Source organism: Schistocerca gregaria, chromosome 4, assembly GCF_023897955.1.
Source record: "Schistocerca gregaria isolate iqSchGreg1 chromosome 4, iqSchGreg1.2, whole genome shotgun sequence".
In the NCBI taxonomy this organism is placed as follows: Eukaryota; Metazoa; Arthropoda; class Insecta; order Orthoptera; family Acrididae; genus Schistocerca; species Schistocerca gregaria.
The window spans coordinates 34,990,713-35,015,432 of NC_064923.1; the positions used below are offsets into that span (position 1 = coordinate 34,990,713).

Consider the following 24,720-nt stretch of genomic DNA (forward strand, 5'->3'; position numbering starts at 1 on the left):
AGAATGGGTTTCAGAGTCAAAATAGGTACAAATGAATTCATTCCATCTCAGTACTACCCATTTGCTTTCCACTGAAAGACTACAGGTAGAATTAATTAAGACATTAGTTGCTTTTGTAAAGTTTTAAAAATATTGACTTGTTTGACTGTTTGAAAGTCATCCTATTAGCAGTAGTGTGATAACTATGAAAACTGACATTTTTCTGAAATGCAGTTAAAATGTTAATAGTTCAATTCCAGAAAAACTTCAGTTAGGACAAATTCTGTTATGTTTAACACCTCAATTCAAGACACAGAAACTGATGCACAATTGTTTAATAAATTGAAGGATAGGGAACTTCCTTAGGCCATTTTTGTCTTTATTTAACATTATACAATTTTACATAATCAATGACAATCTTTATAAAACAAAGATTCACATGCAATCATGAACACAGCCTGCTGTAAGGTAGTATTTATTAGAAAGGTTTAGTGTTTAACAATACTGTATTATTAAAATTCAAAGTATACAAAAAATAAATAACAATGTCTCGATTCAAGATCACTTTTCCAAGTGTTAAGGATAATTTACTTCTGTCTGTGCTCAATGTCATTAACTACACACACACTGGCAAATTGAGTTTTCTTAAAACAGAAAATCTTGTACCTGAGAAATCTTTCTCCTGCAAGTTATCTGTCAACATTGAGACAGGCCTAGATGACAAGAACCTCATAATGACTATAAGCAATTTCTCTTCCTCCATAAGGAATGTAGCAGACTGAATGTGACTGGTGAACCTGAAAAACACAGACATTACTTCAGACACTGGATCAGGGGAGAACTGAATTGCACCATTTCTCAGTTCTCTGACAGTGGTGAAACCTCACCTTTCCTGGTGTTGTTGTGCCATCATGCTGGACCCTGGCTACATAGAGGGTCTCACCATCCGTCGTATGTCCCACGGGGACAGCCCCGTCGGGAACCTCGCCATTACTGGATGGCACCCATTCTGCAACACCTGCTCCCAGCACCAGCACCTGGCAAAGTATGACTTCTTTCAATTCTCCTGCCTGTTTGTGATTAAACAATATATTTCCTATCCATTATGTACCCAGATCTCTCTTCGTATGCAAGAGGTTTCAACTCCTAGAAAACCCCATTACACAATTATGCAAATTTGTTACTACTACTACTACTGCAATCAGTTTTATTGAACACTTAATACAAAATGTAGAGGGAAGAAGGGTGCCAATGGAGACTAGGGCTCTTCTTTACAAGACTAGATCAAATTTACATGAAAACTATTCTCATTCATCATCCTGAATCACTACCTAAACATAGGCAGATCAACTTTTTCCTTTGCTAACAATGTCAGAAATAGAGTGAAAATAATTTCCTAAGAAATGGCTTATAAGGAAACATTCTCTTTAATTGAAATCAAACTTTAGAACAGTAAATTAAGTTTGTTACTCTGTTACTCCAGCCTCCACCAATCTGTTGTCATATGGTTGACCATCCACTTGTTGGCATGTTAACTCTGTTCTTAAAATTTAACATCTGGTTTCTGTCCGTGTTAATTTCCATGTGTTATTTGTCGACTCCTAGTTGACCTCACTGAGATTTCCAAGAAAATCAAAATGTTTGAAGTATATGCTGAAAATGTGTGAGATGAAATGGAAGAGGAAGTAAATGAAAATAAGATGGGAGATATGATATTACAAGAAGAATTTTACAGAACATGAAGATGTTATGTGCACCAGGGAAGTGTATTACAGTCACTACTATTTTCTGTATATATAAATGATCTGGCAGACAAAGTGGGCAGCAATCTATAGTTGTTTGCTGATGTATGGGAAAGTGTATGTCAAGTGAATATAGGATGAAGTAAGATAAGACAATTTTCAGTTTGTGTGATGAATGACAGCTAGCTCTATATGCAGAAAAATTTAAGTCAAAGCAGATGAGTGCAAAAAAGAAACCCATAATGTTTGGCTGCAGTGTATTGCTTGACACATTTACATTATTTAAATATCTGGACATAATGCTGCAAAGCAATACGAAACTTAACATGCATGTGAGGATTGTGGTAAGGCTGGCTAATGGTCTACTTATTGGGAGAATTTTAGGAATGTGTGTTCATCTGTAAAGCGTATCATATATAGGACATTAGTGTTTGGGATCTGTAACAAGTTGATTTACTGGAAGACATCAAAGCAGTTCTGAAGGAGGTTGCTAAGTGTCACCAGTAGATTTGAACAAAAAGCAACTTTATGACAATACTTCCCTACTTTTCAAGAAACTCTTGAGAAAATTAGTGAATTGGCATGTGAAGGTGACATCAGAATGACTGCTGCAGACAAATACACATTTCAGGTAAGGACCATTAACAGAAGATACTAGAAATTAGGACTCATGGAAGCATATAGACAGTTTTTCCCTTGCTGTATTTGTGAATGGAACAGGAAATGAAGTAACTATTAATTGTACAGGGTACCCTCTGCCATGCACTGTGTTGTGGCTTGCAGAATACCTGAGTAGATGTGGAAGTCTAAACACATCTCTTGGAGTTGATTAAACACCCTCAACATTGTGATCTTGGCAACAGCCAGCCATCACCAGAGTATTCCACCTGGTAAGACACATGAAATACCATAAAATTCAACAGAAATGTTTTAGTTCCTTTTCCAAAGAAGTAGGTCTTAAGTATTAAACTATCAGTTTAATATAAATTTGCAAAATACGTCACTTATCGAAGAATGGAGAAAGTGGAAGAAGTTTACCTCATGGAAGATCAGTTTGAGTTCTGGAGAAATGTACAAATATGTGAAACAATGCTATGACTTAGCTTAAAGTTAAGTTAAAGAGGCAAACCTACTTTCTTAGCATCTGTGGATTTAGAGAATATTAACAATGTCAACTGGAATAAAATCCTTTAAATTCTGAAGATGGCAGCAATTACATTCAATTTGTACATAAGCCAAAAAGGGCAGGGAACAAGAATGCAGTATTGTAACCTCAACCTCATGTTAATCTGTTATTGAGTGAACTGTATAGAAAAGATAGGAGAAATATGGAAAGTGAAGTAAATTTAAGAGAGACGAAAAAAATTCAGATTTCTGGTGACCCCTTAACTCTGCCAGAGATGGGGGAAAAATTAGAGTAGTTGAATAGATGGTAACAGAAAATAGTGTAATTTAATTCCGTCAGCATGGCCAAATTTGATTGCAAAATATGACACTATGTAGAAGAGGAGTTTTGCTCTTACTGACGATGGTTAGGTAGATGCAGACTGACCGTATTAAGAGTGCTTCTGAACATGAGGTATTTATTGTAGAATATAAATTTGAATGATAGTTCTTCCTGAAAGAACTTTTCATTGTCTCCTGCTACAGAAGTTAAATGAGGACAATAAGCAGTTCAAAAAACAATGAAACAAAACTCTAATGTGCTGCTACTGAATGCTGAAGATCAAATGGGCAACTTGACTGACAACTGAAAAGCTACTCCATCTAACCACGGAATGAAATTTGTGGCATAGTCTGAATCAGGTATCTAATGGAGAAAGGATGGGGATAAAAATTTTAGAGGGAGACCAAGGCTAGCTACAGAAATCACATTCAAATTGATGTAAGATGGAGAAGTTATGCACAGTTGACTAGAATAGGCTTGCACAGAACAAATTAGCACAGAGAACTTCATCCTACGTCTTCTTATTGAAGATAGTGAAGACCACAGCTGTTTTTTTTCAATACTCTCCAAAGACGTACTTTATATTTTATATGGTATGACATTGTCCTCAATAGCTTTCTGCAAAATTACAGGAATATTAAAAAATACTTCTGGCAACGATGCTACACAAGATTTTCATGGTTGAGGATTCACTGATATTGATAATGTGCTGTGAAATTTTAACAGCACTGAGCCCTATGGGACTTAACATCTGAAGTCATCAGTCCCTTAGAACTTACAACTACTTAAACCTAACTATATGACGTCAACCACATCCACGCCCGAGGCAGGATTCAAACCTGCAACTGTAACGGTCGCACAGTTCAAGACCGAAGCACCTAGAACCGCTCGGCCACAGCAGCTGGCCATAAAACTTTATGTTGTTCTATTTTGCAATACACATTTAAAAAGAGCAGTGTGTGTTGGCTTTGCTTCTGGTTTCTTTTGTAAATGATGTACACGTTGCTTGTACTTCTTTCTTCCAGTGATGTTAATTTTTGTTAACTGTCAAGCAAAGTAGTGAACACCCAAATGCACTAGCTTCATTAAACTCTCAGTTCAGCACTGTAAAGAGTGACTGAAGAGAGAAAATATTCAAAGTTGTTGGCAGATTAAAACTGTGTGCCAGACAGACTAATTTGGGATCATTCATTTTTATGGGCAAGTGCTCGCCAACTCTGCTACCAAAGCAAGACACCTGACCCATCCTCACAGCTTTCCTTGCACGAGTACCTGAACTCCCACCTTTAAACCTGCAGTGAGATTTGTCTGACTAGTACTCCTTTCTTCGCCTTCCCTCAGGTTCTTTCAACTGTACAACAAATTCTGACAAAAGCAGTTCTCTCAGGAATATTACTAGCAAGTCTAGGACAACCAGAAGTGAATTACATATTGCTACATTATCTTAATGTCTGGGATTAAGAGAAATACCAGCTTGTGTGTACCTATTGAACATGAATTACTCTTCTGTTGCTTTTATGTATTTAATCTTTACTGCATCATGTTCTGTTACACAACAGAACAGCTCTGCCTTTAAATGAATCTGGAAAGACAGGAATGGCTCTGGTATTCTGTACGGTTCTGTATGCTGGTGAATTATTTCACCGACACCTTCACAGTTTCACCCCTTTGTTTTAGAAGCGATACTTATTCGACTTTGTACAGCATTATGGTGCATTACACAATTACCACTACTGTTTACGGTATCTGTATGACCACAGTCTTTCCCACATTCACATTCTTAATTTTGTACTCTTTATGATGATGGTCATGAAATGTTTTCTGATGTTCAATTAAGCCACCCACTGTAACATCTCAGTATCCTACCAGTCTGACAGCTGTTTGTAGAACCTGACAGTGGCACCAGACAGAATTGTCTTATTCGCGGAGGTCTGATCTGTAACCCAGGTTCAGCGACTGGCCCAGTAGAACCTCCAGTGCACGCTGCCCGTCGCTGGCACACAAGTGTGCTGCTTCTGTTGTAGTGCCCGATTTGTCTCCATACTTTTAATACGGCAAGTGATCCCCTACTCCTCCCATCTGCCTCACTAGATGTAACAAAGTGACCACAGCTACATTCTGGATGTACCAATTTCATGCAACTTCTTCGTGGTACAGTTCAGTGGTGTATCACTCACTGGCGTAGCTCACCGCAGTGATGTCCTCTGGTTGTGATAGATCTTTCTACACAAAGTTCGACTTATTTACGCTTCTTCGAATCTGTGAAATCTAAGTATGGGAATTGATCATGCTGCTCACTGCAAACTGTAATCTCTCTAAAGTGCGAGTCATTTTATTGCATCTAACGCTGCAATAGGCTCATATCTGCATAAAATAGCTCACTTCTTCCTCTCCTGCAAATTGCTTTGCATACTGAATAATGCTGTCTGAGCTGCTACGGGAATCTCATCTGTGGTACTTCTGTACTTTTAATATGGAGTTAGAGTGACAGAATAAATGTCTTTAGATAAGCGTGTTTAAATGCTGCTTTGATGTTCTTTAATTCTACTGCCTTTTGATAAGGCCACTGACACAGCCAACCAATTCGTTCACATTTGGCAAGTTGTGTGTGTAAAATCAAAAATAAAAAGAGTAAGGTAGTTTGGGTCAATGCCTGCCTTCTGCTTATTTGAAGAAAGACAGCCCTGAAGTAAATGACTCACTCAAAATTTAGGTGATCAATAGATCATTAAAAAACTTAGCATTTTCCATTAGGACGTGAGGTCAGAAATGCATATTTTCATATTGCTGTTTATGTACCCAGCTGCTACTAAAATATGAGTCTGCAGCCCCCATATATGATGACTAGTGCTCAATTTTCAAGCATTTATCGATCCTGTGAATGTGGCGTGTAAGGCGGCCTTTCACTTTGGGTCGTACACACCAGCCCCCCCTCGCTAGCCTAGTGCTGACCCACCTCGTAGTGGAACTTGGAGTGCTCGAGGCAGTTCCAGGAGACGAAGGCGCCCTGGTGCGTGGGCGCCACCTTGGCGGGCAGTAGGTCGCCGGCGTGCGGCGCTCTCCCCACGTACAGCGGGCCGCCGTCCTTGTCGCTGCCCGCGCGCACCGCCCGCGCCGGCACCTCGCCGTAGCTCGCTTCCTGCCAGTAGTAGCTCGTCGCCACTGCAACACCGCGCCGTCACTCTACACAGGGCCCTTCACTCTTACAGAATGCTGCACTGCCAGGTGCTGTCTACTGTGTTCTCTACGTGCATCCTGGCGCGCAATGCCACTACTTCCTACGACTTATTACGAATTAAACTAATATTATGCTAATGCGGTAATACCGTGGAGGAAAAAAATAAGAGGACTTGTCATGACGTCACAAACTAAGCCGACCCAAGTGAACATCCGCCATGTTAGCTACCCCAAAAAATTCGCTTCTGGTGCTTTGATTCCGTGTAGTAGCGAAGTGTTTTGATAAATGCCGGCCTGCGTCGCTTACGGGTGTACTACAGTTCAATTCTTTTATCTTGGCAGCTCGCGCATGCCCGCCCAGAAGCGGGAGATTGCTGCGTAGCCAATTGCACACGACGCACGCTCCAAGAGAAGCAGCGCCATAGTATAGCATAGTTCGCAAGCTTGCGGTTAGAGGGGAGCGCGCAGTTCATGAAGTAAAGCCACCACGGCCGCATTAACCCTTTCGCTGCTACAAAGACGTGCTCCCTGCATTCCGCGTTGTGCGCGATTTTTTTCACTGCACTGCTCGCCTGTGCAGACACATCGTGTTCCGACTGCTTTGACACTTCTCATTCGATTCCACAGTAACTAATCGGCTCAAAAATTAGATTTTTACACATCTTCTTGACTGATACCTTCCCCCATAAATGACAATTTTGTTTCGATGTTCAACGCAGTTATTATGCAGCATTGAATATAGTAAACCATTGCACGAAATTTTGAGGAGTTTGCACAGGTTGTTGTTGTTGTTGTTGTTGTTGTTGTCTTCAGTCCTGAGACTGGTTTGATGCAGCTCTCAGTCCATAAAGTATACTCTCCGTATGGTCGATTTTAGTTGCCACAATGTTGAGAATGACATGTGGACAAGATACCTAAATTTTATATAAAATTTTTCTGTATAACAGTATCTCATTTAATTTAGGTACCACATAGGCGCCGAATGTAATATTGACAAATATTCCATCTTTAGCGACTAACAAAAGTTTTATTTACACAGGGCACGTTTGGCTTTATTTTAAAGCACTTCAGTCAATCAAAAGGAAGTAGACAAAATACATTAAACAAAACTGTGGACTTACAAAAACATTAGGACTTCAATATACCGTCTATCAGTGAAGTGCTCTGAGCAATGTCAAATATAATTGTGTGTCGCACACACAAACATTTATTTGCTAAAACACTGATCAGCCATCACAAATTGAATATTGTGTTACCACAGCAGAAAACTACGAAAGGTGATTTGCAAATGGAGGAGACAAAATACTGTCCACTGAAGATGCTTCAAAAGAAAGGCGTCTGGTCTAAAGTAGCTTATTACAGTTGCAGAAGAGGAATATATTTCAATACCATTGCTAAATGGTCTTGCGGTTCTAGGCACTGCAGTCCGGAACCGCGGGACTGCTACGGTCGCAGGTTCGAATCCTGCCTCAGGCATGGATGTGTGTGATGTCCTTAGGCTAGTTAGGTTTAAGTAGTTCTAAGTTCTAGGGGACTGATGACCACAGATGTGTAGTCCCATAGTGCTCAGAGCCATTTGAACCATTTTTTTTGAACCGCTGCTAAAACTGTGACTATGGAACAAAAACAAGAAAGAACATGAGTACCATTGTGTATGTGCCGTACCTTTCATTGAAGTGCTTTAAAATAAAGCCAAACGCGTCCGGTGTAAATAAAACTTTTATTACAGTCGCGAAAGACGGAATATTTCTCAATATTACATACGACACCTATGTGGTACTCACATTAAATGAGATACTGTTATACAGTAAATTTTATATGATAATTAGGAAACTTGTCCACATTTCATTCTCAACATTGTGGCAATTAAAATCGACCATACGGAAAGTACACGCTATGGACTTTTACCTCTGCAGACATTTAATGCTGCATAATAACTGCGTTGAAAATCGAAACAAAATAAAGTCATTTATGGGGGGAAGGTATCAATCAAATAGACGTGTAAAAATCAAATTTTGGGCCAAATAGTTTTTGTGAAATGTAATGATAAGTGTGTCAAAGCAGTGGGAACACCATGTGTCTGCACAGGCGAGCAGTGCAGTGATGACAAAATCGCGCACAGCGCGAAATGCGGGGAGCACGTGTCTGCAGCAGCGAAAGGGTTAATGAAGAGACAAATCACTAGAAATTTCAAAAAATTGCATTCAAACGAATATAATTCGTTAAGTAAGGCACTTCGATATTTTTTTTAAATAATGAAACTATTAAGCACCACACAAGGTTTGAACTCATTACCTTTCGCGTAGTTTCTTTTATTTTTTGCCTTTACTTTTTTCTAAACTACTTAAAATAAAATGCGTACGTAACACAAATGGGAATTTTTTTTCAATAGCCAGCTATCCTAGCCACTAACAAAAATGAAAAAAAGGAAAAAGGATTTTGGAAGGTTTGTTTTTCTGCTTTTTTATTTTTATTTTATTTTTATACAAATGGATAAAAGGAAGGCCTTTCCTCTTCGGTTACATAAACAGAATAATAGGAAGTCGTTTCGTTACGACAAAAGATGCTCCATACTATAGCCCACTGCGAATTTTTCGATGACTCTTCTCGTTGCTGTGTTTCCGTTGTTTGTTCAATCTCATAAAAAAAGGAACTAGGAAGAGGTGTTATGGTTATCCCCTCATGTCATCAATAATCCAGCTGCGAGGCGGATTATGGAATGCGCTCCAAAGGAAATTAGGAAATATTGCCTATATTTAGGGTTCTTGACGATCGCCACAAGGTCGTTCGTTGAGGTAATACCAAAAATCGGGTACTGTCTTTTCGCCATTATCGAAGAGGTAGTGAACAGCGTGGCCGCTGATCCACGTCACAGAGTTCGTTTTTGCTCTTCGTAAATAAATCTTATCGGGGAAACGAAGTGATCGGGTAGTTATCCTGTCGGGAGTCGTGCGTGTGAGACAAGCCAATATCTGAGGCACCAAATACCAAACGTCCTTTGCCGACCTGCATTCGAAACGATGTTCATCCGTGTCAATCAGTTGGCATGTGGCACACAAGGGTGAATCAGCGAGGTGGATGTGATGTAGGCGGGACTGGCACAATTGTTTCCCATTAACAGTTACGTACCATGCAGATTGCACGTCAGTATCAAGGGTTTTGGCATTCACTGCCCGCCACACAGCGCGCCACTTTGTATTGTGGTGTTTGCTTTCAATCACATTCGGCGTCCTATTCATTTGCATGGCAGCATATATCGCCCTCCTCATCAAGCATGTGCGTAGTAGTGTGGTGCGGATGTAGCTGAATTCAAGGAAGAATTGGCTGATGTAGAAAAAAGGTGCTGGGGTGTCCGATATCACAGGGGGGTGCGAGTGAGATTGGTCGTAAGGCATCCAGTAAGAGACTTGTGAGGCACGTCGGACTTCGTCGCCACAGTTGCAGGTGACAGCTGACGGACAGGGCCTTTGCTCTGTTCTGAACATGACAAAGGCCCAAACCACCTCTGCTCCTCGGGAGGGTTAGGGACTTAACGAATCTTAAATAACATGCCCGTATTAACAAAAGATCCCAAAACCGCCAACATGCGGTGAGCCAGGGTAGGTGGTATGGGGAGTATCTGTGCAAAATGGGGGATACGTGACGCCAAATAGACGTTAGCATATCGTGTCCGTTGCAGGAGGTCTAGATGTCTCAGACGGTGGTCACTTATTCCTGCTCTCATCTGATTCAATAAACGCCTGTAGTTAAGGGCTGTTGAACGTTTCATGTCAGATGTGAAATCAATGCCAAGACAGCGGACTGTGTCACTGATTCGTAGCGGTGCGCCGCTCTCGTCGGGTAGTCCTCTGCTATGGACAGAGCGTGTGATTAGTGGAGACTGAGATGGCTCCCCGATGCCGCGCCGTAGGTCGCCACCCACGCCAGTGCTGCACGAACATCGTCATTATTGCGAAGAAGGAGTACCAGATCATCCGCACAGGCAGTGCAGCAAAAAGTGTGTCCACCAAGGGACATCCCAGTCAGGCGTTGTCGGAGGCCGCAGAGGAGTAGAGGAGTGGTTCCAAGACGAGGGCGTACAATATCGCCGAAAGAGGGCAGCCTTGTCGCACCGATCGCTGGATCTGTATCGGCGGCGTAAGACTGCCACGTAGTAGGCAAATACTTTTACCGTTACGCTAATGCAGCTCGTGGAACTACAGAACGCCATGAGGACTAACACGTCACGCAAAATACTGACTAACACTGTTGGTATGATTATGAATTACTCACGCTTCGCCGAAGTACAATAGGAAATAAACAATTACCGCTGTTCTTCATTGCGAAAAAGCGGTTCGTGAGATTGATACAAACACCTTTCCTTGCTATCGCCTGAATTAAGAGTCTTATTGCTTGCTTGGTTTAATTAATAGAATATGAAGCAATTGGTATAAAGAATGCTTTTTCAAAACTTTCTATAAAAGAAAGTCTGCTATCAAGACATTGCTTTTGTTCTAGTACTTAATTATGACTAAACGTTTCTAAAACTGAACACACTCGTCCATGCTCTGCACTGCAGTCGAGATCTGGCAACGTCTGGCTGTTTTGTGACCTCAGATGCGCAGAACGAACCTAAACTCGGCCGCCAACATAAATGACGCACACTTTAATCGTTCTGATTGTAGTCTAAAGTTTAAACAAATTACATTTCATTCGTAAGTGGGCTTATTTAAGCGCTATTTTCTTACATATACTTGAAATTCTGATGCACTGTAAAGTTTTACAGAATGGTCTTATTTCTGTGATTTGACTTTAGATTCCCTATCAATCCAACGCGAAGAGCTCTCTGGAGGTGAGCAGTAAATTTCGTTTTCATTATTTCGTTATTCCCAAGTAACCGAAAAGTCCTGGCAAGAAATATCCTGGTAATGGGGACTAATGTTTTAAAATGCAATAATTTAATATAAAAGTAACTACGTTTAGTTAATTAAATCTTCAGTAAAATATGTTAAGTGGTTAAATTATAAGTACTTAAAGGGTTATATTTGTTAAAGCAAAGTTCCCTATCTAACACCAGGCTTAGATCATTGATCACTGTTGTCGTGATACCCTGTAAATTGCCGTTATTTGCCACACAAATGTCATTTGGTAGGTACAATTTGTAAACAAAGCAGATGTGTAAACTACAATGGGCCTGACAATCTTAAATTCAGTTCTTTTCCTTCGTAATTTAACGAATCTTTCACTTAGTTCACATGACAGCTGGCTTGTTTGTATCATCCCTGCATACATCTATGGGACACCAAAGAAAACGAGGTAAGTTTCTTGCCAACTGCAACATTTAAAATTTGCATTTGACTTGCAAATACAACGAATACAAATCAGTGCCTCTAAACTATGAATCATTGCTTTTGGAGTTCTGACTATCAATTATCGATACAAACACAATGAAAGTGAGTGGAAATGGATTACGAAAGCACGCTTTTCATAGTACATCCTTCTCGGTTATTCGAAATGTATAAACAAAAAGGAATTACACTACTGAGGCCAGAAGAGTTATATTTTCTTGTATTACTGCATCGAATACTCATTGAAGACCAGAAAAACGTTTGAAGTTGCGTTCCTTATGCTTTGTTGTTCGCTAAAACAGTAACACTTACAACATAAAACGAATATGGCTTGCACACGACGGAAATAACGAACAAGAAGGAATTGTAAACAGTCGTCTGCTAATGTTTTGGGGGATCCAAGATGGCGGCAGGCCCCGCCCACTGGCTTCAAAACAACGTACAGCGTGAGTGTAGCGCCATCTCCCCTTATTCTACCTCCTTGGGTAATACACACGGGGGACCGTCTTAACCCGTAACGGGGAATAAGTAGGGATAGAGATGAGCTGCAGCAGGTCGTACATCGTTGTCGGTGACAAAGAGGGTCACGCATTGCTACTAAACATGATCGAGGTGATTCGAACGTTTAAGTGATTTTTTAAAAATGGGAGCCGTAATATTTTATTCGAGATCTGAAAAGAGGGGCAAATTTTACATATAAAATACTTTATTGGAGGTCATGACAATGTTCAGGCAAGGTCGAAACTGCAAATACAGTTTTGGATCTATAAAAAAGGGGTTCTATAGGGTTTAACTCTGAATAGAGGGGGGATACAGCAAAATACCATGGTAGATGGAGATTGGCAGGGGCGTAAGTGGTCACCTATAATTACCAAAAACCATGATTCTACTGCAATCTATCGACGGTGTTTTTCGTTTTATCGAAACCCCTATTTATGACGTCGGATTTGGAAAGAGCAAGCAGAAGTTTGAACTTTTAATTAGCGTGTTTATTAGCGAAAGTAAATATATCACAGCGTTATTGGGGCATTTGCAAGACAGAACAAACGTAAATAAAACAGATTATTGATTTAGAATTGATTGAATCAGTTCCCTCGCCTCTCGTTCCTCACGATACCCCCTCCACTTTGTATCTGACATTGTCCTATGCTGTATCCCTCGTCTATTCTATTCTAGGTTAATCCCCAATAGAACAAAACATTTGTTTATTTGATCTTCATTGCGTCAGCCATTACAGTGAATAGTTTTGTGAAATTTTCCGGTCTTTTCAGATCTTTAATCAAATATTAGGGTTCAAAAATCATTACAATTTAAAAATCACTAACTTCCAAATCGTCTTGATCACATTCAAGGTCACGGCCATTAGTTGCAGAGTGCGACTGTGTTTGTCACCTACAACTCCTAGATAAATCGTTTTGCTGTACCTCATCTCCACCCTTACTTATTTCCCATTATCGATTAAAATAGTCCACCACATATACACAGACTGCGGAGCCACTTAACAGTGGCAGCGGTGTCCGAAGCGAGATGGAAGATCGAACTGCGAGGGTGTCATTGGTACAATTCTTAACCATCTTACTCCCAAAAATAATAAAATCTTCGATTTATCGAAACATTGTAAGGTATATCGTTTTTCTCCTGCGAGCTTCGAGAACTTCGTGACTCTTTCGATGCAACCAACACTGTTGCTGAGCTTCACAGCGTTCGACGCCCAGCGGCGACGCACGTCGCCTTCCAATTCACACTTCACGTTAACGTCTCTGGAACTGCTAACAAGCTTTGAGACTTGAAGTGTCTGAGAAACTACTTCGAATAAGAAACTAGTTTCGCTAACATATTTTCTCGGAAATCTGAGCAAAAAAAATGGTATGAATTAATGAGATTTGGGAGCGTTTTGAGTAACTTTCATTCTTTATATGCTTACAACAGTGATAAGTCACAAAGTTTCCGTGTACAGCATTCAATCCAAGTGGTCGAGGTGGGATAGTGGTCTACATCTGGCTGCTTCCTGAACCTGGCTCACTCTGCTGAGCCCCACAAGGCCGACTCGACAACTTCCGCCTTCTCCACAGGTTTGAAGCACACCGAGTCCTCGTTATCTCGGCGGGCAGACTACTGGTATATCCTTCGCCGCCTCCAGTGGTATCACCAAAGCGGTGCTGGAACCACCGGCGTGATGAGCACTACTCTTCGTCTACACTGCGAAAAAATATCTGACAGAAGTAACTGGCTATCGAGAAGTAGCAGTTACTGTAATAACAAATAGTGTGTGGCGGCATGTTTTTACTGAAGGGCGCACTACGGATAAATGAGCAGCACACAGCGAGTGACCGTCTGTAAGGTGCTCATTAGCTCATGGAAGTGTCAGACTGGAAGCCACCTGTTTACAAATTGTGTACTCTGGTGTCGTGCTAACTACGTAGAGTGACCGTACGGAATTCCTGCCACTATGGAAATAATCGTCGGTAGGTGAGTAGAGCTCACTCACATTTGTTTCTCTCTGCGAGTTACGGTCTACCATGACAGGTAATGTATCCCGGAGTCCGTTACGTCGCAGCTGACATACTATTAAACATGTATGTTCGTACGACTACGGAAAAACCTGAGGCCGTTATGGGCTTCCACACAGTTTATTTGAAATTAAATTCCCGGGGAGACGTGAAACTTTCGAGACAGCTCAAAAGCGGATGACAATTCAACATTAACTCGCTTTCTTGTGTGGTGTGGAGGGTACTTTTAACACTGCTATTTCCACCTTTTCCTATTCCAGTCGCCGATGTCCCGCGTTAAGACAAATTACTGATAAGCCTCTGTGAGACTTCGAATCCCTCAAATTTTTTATCCTGCCTTTTCACGATACGGTAGATACGTAGCAGGAGACAAGACATTGATTGACTAACATGAAGAGAAACTGAAATAAAGCCGAAATTTACTACAAGTGTCTGTTGTAATGCCACCAAAATGTTTGAAAAGTATCACACATACAAAGACAAAAAACAACTTTTTTTTATAAACTATGCTTTAAAATGAACCAACAAGTGCAAAATAATTTCTCCTAGCGCCATAAAGATTCCTAACCTCACACTGACATTACTGGAAATCTGTGCTTGTGTACACTGTACGATCGTGGTATCACGTTAGGGGTTCAAAAATCTTAGGATGGCTTTAACATAAGGCGAAACCAGTCTATTTTGAAGGTTTTTGTCCGTTTTAAAACCGTTATAAATAATGTTACATGTACGGGACCCTCAACGTTCTTAAGGGTTGGAGATAATTACTCATATTCACACTAAAAACTATTAAGACCCTGTCGGTAAGCGAAGAAAATTTGCTGAAACCTAGCTGTTTTTCAAACCTCACATAAAAATGTGTTACCATGGTCTCAGTTTTCTCAAATGGGGTATCTTGCACCGGAGTAAACGAATCTATCATGTTAAGTTAATTTTCGTGTATTTCATGACCCTACACTTATTTCATTAAGTGAAGAGCATCAGTAATTAAGTGAAGAACTTTGCCTACGATATTCAGCTTCGGTATTAGTTCGCACATGCGAAAGCGCGTATCTAACATTTCACATATTTTTGGGCCAAATTTCCTGTAACTTCTGTGGCAATTTCGCTATTTAATTTCCAATTGCTACCGATAATCTACACACATGTAACGTGAAAGACCGATAATACTACAAACATCAATTAAAATGTAGTGGGCAGTTAGGAAGCTAATTCGTTAATTACCACGATTCAGCCAACATTGCAAACTTATAGATTCCACCTACTTAGTTATTTAACAGTACCCCGTCTGCCGATCTCGGTTTTAAAAGTATCACTGTCGTAAATAACTGTCGAAATAAAAAAAAAACCTAACCGCGATATCTAATTCTTTGAAACAACCGTCTGGCTCACCTCAACTAGCGCCAGGACGCGCTTCGTCGTTCTGCAAGACTTTCTGTAGACGTTTCGACACCGCATGACCTCAGGTGGTCGTGCGCTGCGTACCGAGCAGCGGGGTATTGCGTCACAGTCTGACTGCGGCAAGCACAGCAGGACTCTTGCCATTCAGTTCTGAAGTGGCCACCACACTTATCTGGCCGAGAGACTGACAAGCGTCCGTGGTGGGTTGCTTTGTGCCGGCAATCTAACCCTGCATGAAACCTTACAAGCGTCATTTAGTGGCTTCGATGTGGACGATGGCGGAAATGTCAGTCGGGCAGCAATGCGAGGAAACGTTGGGTGGAGGTAAAGAATGGTTGGGAAAACGAAAAATGGGTTCTCACATTAAGACACTCGCTCAAGGGCTTGCAACATGACTGAACGAGTACTTCAGGATCAATACTGAAACGACATTTAACATATATTTCTGGGAACGCCTCCGATTCAAAGGCAGGGCATAAAAATACTAGTGGCGGCAATGTTGCTGTTCTTGCGCGCTTCAAATGCTCTGTAGATTTCAGATCTATGCCGATGCGTGTTTGTCTCATCTCATTCTGCGCCATTTTATGAAATCCTACCATATTTTAACTTCTTTCCTCTTGTTTTCTGGGAGAATTTATCTTTTCAAGAATGACATACGTTTGGCAGGTTCAGCTGCTCCGTATTTACTCAAACAGTATAACGTATCCTACATACTACGTTGTCTTACTGTGCACTACTCTAGAAACAAGGCTAGCTTCCGTATAGTTTCGTAAACGCTTTAGCTGCAGTTTGCGATTGATTTTTATTTACATCGCGGGACACAGGGCCGCCAGGAAGATGGCGTCACAACTGACGTTTGCTTGTGTAAGTTAGGCTCGCAGCTGTTACGTGACACTGGCTCAATTGCATAACTTCGATACTCCGACTGACAACCGGTAGCCGGACGAGCCTTCACGTTAGGCGTGTTCGGCATTGGTCTTTTTTAGCAAGCGCTAGTGTAAAACATACCGCCTGGAGGTTCGTGTTGGGATTGCATTAAATGCATCGGAAAGTAATCTGGAAGCTGCTACTATAGAAGGGTCGCATATTTTATTATGCTACAATATGAAACCAGTCAATGGGGAATGAAGCATTGCAGTTTAAAGGATCTGAAACAGTACCGCCAAACAGTGCCGAATAACAAACTTTTCGCGGGGAACGAGGTGATTTGCGGAAGGCGAACTGCACTTTTTCTTTACCCCCCACCCCCCGAGAGAACAGTAATGCGAGTCACTGAAGTTCATTGCAACATTCTCTTGAACTTGCCATGCTTATGTCCATTGCAGAGAGCCGCCGCCGCCGCCGCCGCCGCCGCCGCCTGCCGCCATTCCCACCAGAGAAAGCTTTGTTCTCTCCAACTAGCAAGGTTGGCTTCTATAATGTTCACTTTTAAACTCAGATTTATCCCGTGGTCATATGACTTGTGTATATGTAACTTGCAAGAGGCACTATGTGTAATCGTCCGGCGCAAACACAATCTTCTCTAACGACAGGGGCCGCTTCGGCCGGAACCTGCCGTCCTCAGACTGTGAAACACATGCTGTGATTCAGTGCAGCCACCGCGGAAGCCTCTGTAGTCAGCGACTTCCTCAGTGGTGGGACTTAACCACCGCATGTGCATTTCGGTCTGAAGATGGCAGCCGGAGCTAGTCATTTTGTCAAATGATTCATTGCACCACATACCTAAATTACACTGAACAGTAATCTCCTGCTCGACAGAGATGCCTTCCTTCACAAAAATTGTTTGGTTTACGAAATGGGTCAACTTCAGGTATCGTAGACTTCCGATACAGTTGATACCGATTTTTCTGTACAGAAGCGTGATAAAATTCCTTGACAGATGCCAGATATTAACAGACTGAACATGTAGAGATTTCACTGTGCGTTCCACCCTTATTCAGTAGTACACTTCAAAAAATCTACGGAGGTTTTAATTAGGTGATGTGTTGTTGGTTTCATCGTAAGACGACTTGCACTGCATTTACAAAGCGTACAGCCATTTACAAACTATGTAGCGTATCACTCAAAATTGGCGATTTCTGTTCTGTATGTCTTTCATACAGAAGGCCACAGCATCTTTGGGAATGCCTCGTGCAGTACTTTGAAAGTATTGCGTATAACATTTGCCACATATTTCTCAGTGAAATCTATGTAATGGCTTCTGCATCCGGCTGCCCTCTGATGCTCTCTTACACCAAAGCCAGTGCCCTTGGAATCTCATAAGAGTGTCCCAGTTGACAAGATTTGCACCAAAGCTCATCAAGCTGTAAACGTACCGAAACAGCTAACGCGACCCTGCATTACTGTTTCGTATATTGCTTTCAATTGCTCTCACTTACACAATACATTACTCTAACAATTTGATTTCCACGGTATCAAAACATCGGCTCTAAGTTACAAAGCTGTACTACTCGGCATCAAACAGCTATTCATTGAATATCAAGGTCAGTGGATTGCTCACAAGAGCACAGCAAGGCCTTTGCAATCAAAACGCTGATTGGAGGAGGACAGTTTTTTTTACGATCGTGAACTGTGCTTGTTTCATTTATTCATACAGATCTGTTAAATGCGCTTCTAATAACTGCTACACGAAGAAGCTCCTTCGTGACCTCACTGCACTGACTAAGGTTTAGCTATTATTTAACGTTGCACCGACAGGGTGCAGAAACATAATGCAGTGTAACAGTCGACAAAATTGTTTATGCGAATTGCTTCGACAAAATTGTTTATGCGAATTGCTTCGTTTCTTCAACTGTTTCTCGAGTGAGTTTAAGAAAATATTGTTGATATAGTTCCTTCATAATATTTCAGATCAGTGAAAACATATCCAGGAACGCAGCACTTTCAAGAGTTCATATGCACGACAGAGCATCTCACGTACACATACGCCTCCTCTGGCTTCGGATAATTTCTAGAGTCGTAATGTAAGGCGCTGTAAGCTCGCCTATCAAGGTTCTTAAGCACAATGTGCTTCGTTAGTTGGTATTCCCTCCCTCGCATCTTCGTCAGCGGCACGCTTCACAGTACGAGTCGTGGAAGAGGGCAAGGTCACGGCCGTCCCCCACGCCTGCCCAAGACGTCATACCTGTTGCGCTGATTTGTATAAACCAGAGATTTTAACCAGGCCTGCAACGTGATGCCCAACTCCATTCCTGGCATGCTCCTCACCATTTACCTGCGTTACAAACGCGTAACACGCTGTCTTTTCAACGCCACACCTGCTCGCGTTACAACGATCGTTTCCTACAGGTCTGCATCGGTTAGGTTGGGGGACGACACTAACATTAGGCGAAAGATTCAGACTCATTTCTGCACATATCCCAAATATGACGACGGTAATTCATTGCACACGGCTTCGGGCAGACTTTGCCGAGCAGTAATGGTCGAGGAATTCTTCCTAGTGTCGCCCGCGCGGCAAAGCTGACCGACACGTGCAGGATTAAACCCCCGGAGTGTTCGAAGGCCCAACTATGAGAACATTTGTCAGCTGAACTGATAAACCATCAGCCTCATACTTCGTAACAGAGACGAACAGCCAGTAACATAAGCGCCTGTAAGAGAGCCAATGATTTTTTACTGTTAAGGATACAGAGTACCAACTTGAGTGTTAAAAATGACGCTGTTTGTAGTGGATTTGTTGTTAATGTTGGCATCTTTGATAAAGGACGATGCGTAATGTAAACAATGTGATTGTTTAGCATGTCTAAACAACTGAACAACGGAAGCGTCCGATTCCATGCGTCTGCTTTGACCCATGAGGTAAGGGTGTTGTGTGTGACGTCATTTCGGCGGGGAGTATATGAGTTGGTTGTGTTTGATGGTGTGTGCGTGCGCGTGCGTCTGTGTGTTTGGATGACCGACCTACTTTCAGCGCCGAAATTTGTTGGTGGTAAGTAGCTGTTTTGGAGTCTACTTCGAGCTATAATGTTTTGTGTATTTATTGTGTATTTAATGTGTTAATTTACGTAGAGATGTTTGACTTGAATTTTTGCGGTGTTTTGGCTTTGTTTTTCGTAGTTGTAGGTGGTGGTTTTTTCGTGTCGATACTTATGGCTCAGCTATATAGATCAGGGGAAATGACCGATTCCAATTTTCGTAGCTTTAGATGTAGGTACTGGTGTTTTGGTACCGTCAGCTGTGCTCAAGAGAAATGTCTGATTCCAATTTTCGTAGCTTTTGCTGCAGGCGTTGGTGTTTGGATATCGTCCGCTGCGGTTGACCTATATAGGTCAAGCTAAGTGTGATTCCTGTAGATTTTGTGAATATTTTCTTGTTGTTCGTCATTGTGTGTGGTTTGGGGTCGTGGTGTGTGTGTGTGTTTTACTGTTACATTTAGCTTGTCCCCTCCCTAAAACCGCCAATTTCTCGCGGCTGACCCGTTAGTTTGATTGTATGTTTTGAGGGAGATATTGTATTTACGTATTTTAGTGTTGGTTGCTTTGTGTATGTAATGACATCATAGGCGCCATATTGCAGACGTTTAGAACAGCTATTTCCACCATATTGATGACGGTATGGGTCAAAGACGGGTGGGATCTGACACTTCGGTAATCCCAGAAGCAGGAATGGTTTAGCCTCAAAATTAGTTCTGTGTAGATCCTGCAATAAATAAATGACTTCGAACATTGTGCATAACTCATATGATATGACTCTGAAGTTAGTGTATGCAATGCGTGCAATAGGAGAAGGAAGAAAAAGGCTGCTCGAACGTTGTTCCATGAATGGTGTTGTAACTTCTACTTCTCCGGAGAATGGAAAAGTTATGTTGAGTGCTTATCTAAGTACTGCTGCACCTACCATGGTAGCACTGAAGGACAGTCAACATCAGTGTTCTAAGAACTATGGTTACAGTGGAGGTATGGAGTGTTATGAAGCTCTAAAAATATTTGAAGAGGTCGCTGCCCGTTTATAACGTTAGATATATGAAGTACCTAGGAGACTAAAGCTTTCAATAAAATTAACGTGTTCATTGTTTATGGTGATAACTTGGTTACAAAGCTGGAGTGTTGTGGACATGTGTAAAAGAGTATGGGTGCTAGACTGACGAAGCTATGAAGAGAAATCAAAGGAAAGTTGCTATCTGATGGAAAATCTCTGCCTGAGGTAGATTGACAAACTGAAATAGATCTCTTTCAGAGTTATTATGCACTGGCCATTAGACGAACTGCACCTCTGAATGATGTTACAGCATTGAGAAAACTGTATGGGCCGCCTATTTTCATAAGTTATCCACAGATGACCACCCTGTTCACAGACTTTGCCCTAAAGGAGCACATTCTTGGTGTGGTTACCAAAAAGCAAAAGTGGTCAAATATGCCAAAATAAGCAATCTCTTCGAGAGCCTGTTATGAATGAATGAAATAAAACCAATTTTTAGTGACCTGAGTGACCATGTTTTGCTTAGTAAATGTCTTCATGGGGGCACTCAGAATACAAATGAAAGTTTCAACCACTGCATATGGGAAAGATAGCCGAAGAATGTTTTTGCAGGACTAAATACATTAAAGTTTTTGTACTAGATGCACTGATACGTTTCAAGGATGCAGAGATAGGAAGGTTGGAAGTCCTGAGAAATTTAAGCATAAAATGTGGTTCTAATATGGAAGATCAATTGCTTGTATAGGAGACAACAGGTGCATGAAGCTGAAAGATTTGCTCTTCAAGTTACCAAAGAAGCGAGACATGCTAAAAGGCATACCAAGAGGGAGCTTGAAGATGAAGACTGCGTAATGATGACTATGCTTCAAGAATGTTCTGAGGCACAGTTTAATTGGACTCAACTCTAAATTCGCAATTTCCTGCAAGTTATATTTTTCAGAACCCAGGTAAAAATATTACCTGAGGTTCATGAAGCTTTGCTCTATTTTTTTCTGTAACATGCAATAGTTCGTTCTTATGTAATGGACTTACGCTTTATTCCAGAATCAACTATATTATAGGAAAAAGTAACTTATTAGGAAAACTTACATAAATTAAAATGTAAGATGTGATTTATTATCCTTGTAATATATATATATTATTAAATAGGTCTAGTACGTCAGCCATCATGTCATGCATATCAGGTAAAAATTTTGTCCCCTTCAAATATATAACATTGCATTAAATGGTACCTCAATTTGAGGAAGCATTTTGGAAAATAACTACATGAACTTCTCTGTAATTTTTTTAATAACCTTAAAAACAGGTTCAAAAATATTCGAAATAATTCTAGTCTGTTTAGAAAGTGTGCTGCATTACGTGATATCAACAAAAAAGTCGAAAACATACATTATGAACAGTGCCTGAAAGAAACAGGTGTTTATTTTTACATAATATTGATCCGGAAAAGTATCTTGTATCCTTAAGTAAAATTCAGGAACTTATTTGGTTGGGTCCGTCGACTTGCCACCGGGTCCTTTCAAACATCCACTTCATACCAACGTAATACACGTTGGGACAGAAGCCGCAGTCGCCGGTAAATTGAGTCCACTGATACCAGCGTGTGACATAATGAGACTTCAGAGAGAACAGAAAAAATTGCTTGTATAGTAGTTTCTGGAATGTAGACTGGCAACAGCGTAGCCCAAGGTCTAAGGATGGAATGTGAGTTTCACTGACAGAGCCAAGGAATGTCGATACGAAATAAACTTAGAAGAAATTTAGGTATCGACAGGGTACGCAATTTCGATGACGTCATGGGTTAAAGAACTCTGACGGCAGAACCATCTTCACAGAAGCAGCGTTCATGTGTAACGTCATTTATATAGATCTATACACATTTAAGTGCCTGGCAGGGAGTTCAACGAACCACCTTTAAGTTGCTTATCTACAGTTCCACTCTCTTACAGCGCGCGGGAGAAACTAACACACAAATCGTCCTTTACGAACTCTGATGTCATTAGGATTACTTGCCCCCAAAGCAGATCGGCACAACAAAATATTTTGACACAAGAGAAATGCGGTGATCGAAATTTCATGATAAGCCCATACAGTAAATGTGCCCATTATCACGAGCTGGTATACGATAAAAACAATATGAAAACGAAATTTCAGAATTATATGAAAGCCAAAGAGGAAGGCCTTTGTTAATATGAAGTACGGATTATGCAATATCTCGAGTTCCGCTTACGAGATGAATCAACAAATACTTCCGTACACATTCCGTCTAACACTATTACGCTGTTACAGTATGAACCACATACTACGTTGTCACCATTTTTCTAAATGCTACTCCTAGCGTTATTTACAGTAGCCTGACCTCGTGGAAACACTTTGCTTACTAGTATGTTGTCAATAATGATGCTTGATTTAGATTATGTTGAGTGTACTGCTCTTTTGGAACATCTAGGTCACTTTGTAGCTTACATGTCGGTTAGTGAAGGGAAAACAGGGGAAGGCAGCGCGCTATGATGGAAATTATCTGGCGCAGGAAGTGTGTTTACCTTTCCTTGTGAACTGACTGTAGAGCGTTACTCTAGTTCAAATTCGAAGCGGTTCTGTAACTTGAAAAAACCTAGTGTGCAGCAACAGCTGTAGAGACATCTAGACAGGAGCCTGACCAGCGAGCCAATTTGTCCTACAGTAATTTGCTGGATACGTTTTGCAAGAAGCACAACGGAGTTTTGAGGAAGAGCAACCAGCTCAGAAACTCGTGGCTACTTCATGCTCCGCCGACCAACGATTGCATCACACACCTCACGAAGATATCTGAAAGGCATTTCGGCCCATGCGAGCAAAAAAACAAGACATTTTGTTGTGACAGTATTATTCTGAGCGAAGCTGCTGAACACATCAAACTACATGAGGGTTCAGACAGCGTAAAATCTTAGAACCACACGTGTTTCGACAGCGCTGCGATCCACGGATTACTACGCTCATGCCTTCACGCCTTAATCAAATCTACACAGTGCTACCAACTGCTGGAAATAGGTCACGCGCTGCTCCTGACCAGATTCAAACGTAGCAGCTGCTAGGCCCACTCGCGCATGCGCTCCAACGTAGGAACTGACTTCACGTCACGTGTTGTTGCACAGCTGACTAATCACAACACGAGGTCCATTCGTCATCGATAAACTAGTTCTCAAAATCCTAAGATACTGGAAGAACGTACATAAAACCACAATGTCTTTCGAGGTCTAGTTTACGGTTTTCTACTACTGCGCTGTTGGACTCTTGCCAGACGATAACGATCTGCCTCAGCCGACACTGCTCTAACCCGACCAAAGAGGTTGCACCGCACACAAACTCCGGAATTCTTCGAAGACAAAAGAGCGTGTGACGAGACCCACTTACCGACCATTCCGCTGCGTTAAGCGTCGCGTAGTGCAACTTAGCCTCCCGCCCAAGGACACGATGGCCGCGGCGCACGCACGGCGCTGCCTTGCGTAGCTGTGTAACTCGGCACACCGGCTCGTAGCCTCTCTCAGCTGCGACTGAAGCCGGCCTGTTCTGTGGCTGGCTGGCAGAGCGGCCTGTGCGGACGGTGACGTCAGAGTCGCGCTATCGAACAGGAGGCGGCAAGCACTGCCGGCTTGGGGGGGGGGGGGGGGGGGGCGGTGACGCGGCGGGACGGGGAAAGCCAGGCGGCGGCTGTTGGGGCCGGACGTGTTGTCGTACCACGGCCGCGGATCCCAGCGTCCTGCTGGGCGGGCGAAAACAAGCCGCGCCGCCCCCCCCCCCCCCCCCCCCTGCCATCAACTCGGCCGGTGCTGCAATCTAACGAAACAGGGGCGCGGCACTGACTCAGACCGCGGGTGCGCACGCCTCTCTTGTTTACAGGTGTTCAAAGCGCCTCTGTACGCACTGTTGCGCAAAACTGTTCAATACGTGGCATCTGTTCAGTTACGCCACGGTACATCAGGTCAGTCGTATCAAAAGTCACGTGCGAAACAACTGTCAGCAACTAAACCAAAGGAATAAAGCACACTCTTGACGTGCGGGAAGTTGGAAAGACCGCGAGAAATGAATGCCTGTACATATAAAGGTAGCCACTGAGCCACGCATGCAGGTTACGCTGTTTTATTTGATCACGAACGGCATCTGTGAAATGTCCTAAACGAGTTATTAGGTTACCATGCCTATTTTCATTCTCTGCTTTCGTATGGCATCATATTGTGGGG

At 41.9% G+C, this 24,720-nt stretch overlaps 1 protein-coding gene across 1 annotated transcript; it reads right to left on the reverse strand.

Annotated features, from left to right (window-relative positions):
- Positions 1–337: 337 nt before the first annotated feature.
- On the reverse strand, positions 338–24,094 carry LOC126267247 (natterin-4-like). Its single transcript, XM_049972255.1, has 4 exons — positions 23,894–24,094; positions 6,125–6,330; positions 867–1,016; positions 338–776 (listed from the first exon to the last, which is right to left on the reverse strand). The coding sequence occupies exons 1-4, from the start codon at positions 23,898–23,900 to the stop codon at positions 693–695; spliced, it is 447 nt and encodes a 148-aa protein (XP_049828212.1). The 5' UTR covers positions 23,901–24,094; the 3' UTR covers positions 338–692.
- Between the last annotated feature and the right edge of the window lie 626 nt (positions 24,095–24,720).

Coding starts and splice junctions, on each gene's coding strand:
- LOC126267247 (XM_049972255.1), bottom strand. Junction 1,017..6,124: donor ACTCCAAGTTCCACTACGAG/GTGGGTCAGCAC, acceptor ATACTTTGCCAG/GTGCTGGTGCTGGGAGCAGG. Junction 777..866: donor GCACAACAACACCAGGAAAG/GTGAGGTTTCAC, acceptor TGTGTTTTTCAG/GTTCACCAGTCACATTCAGT.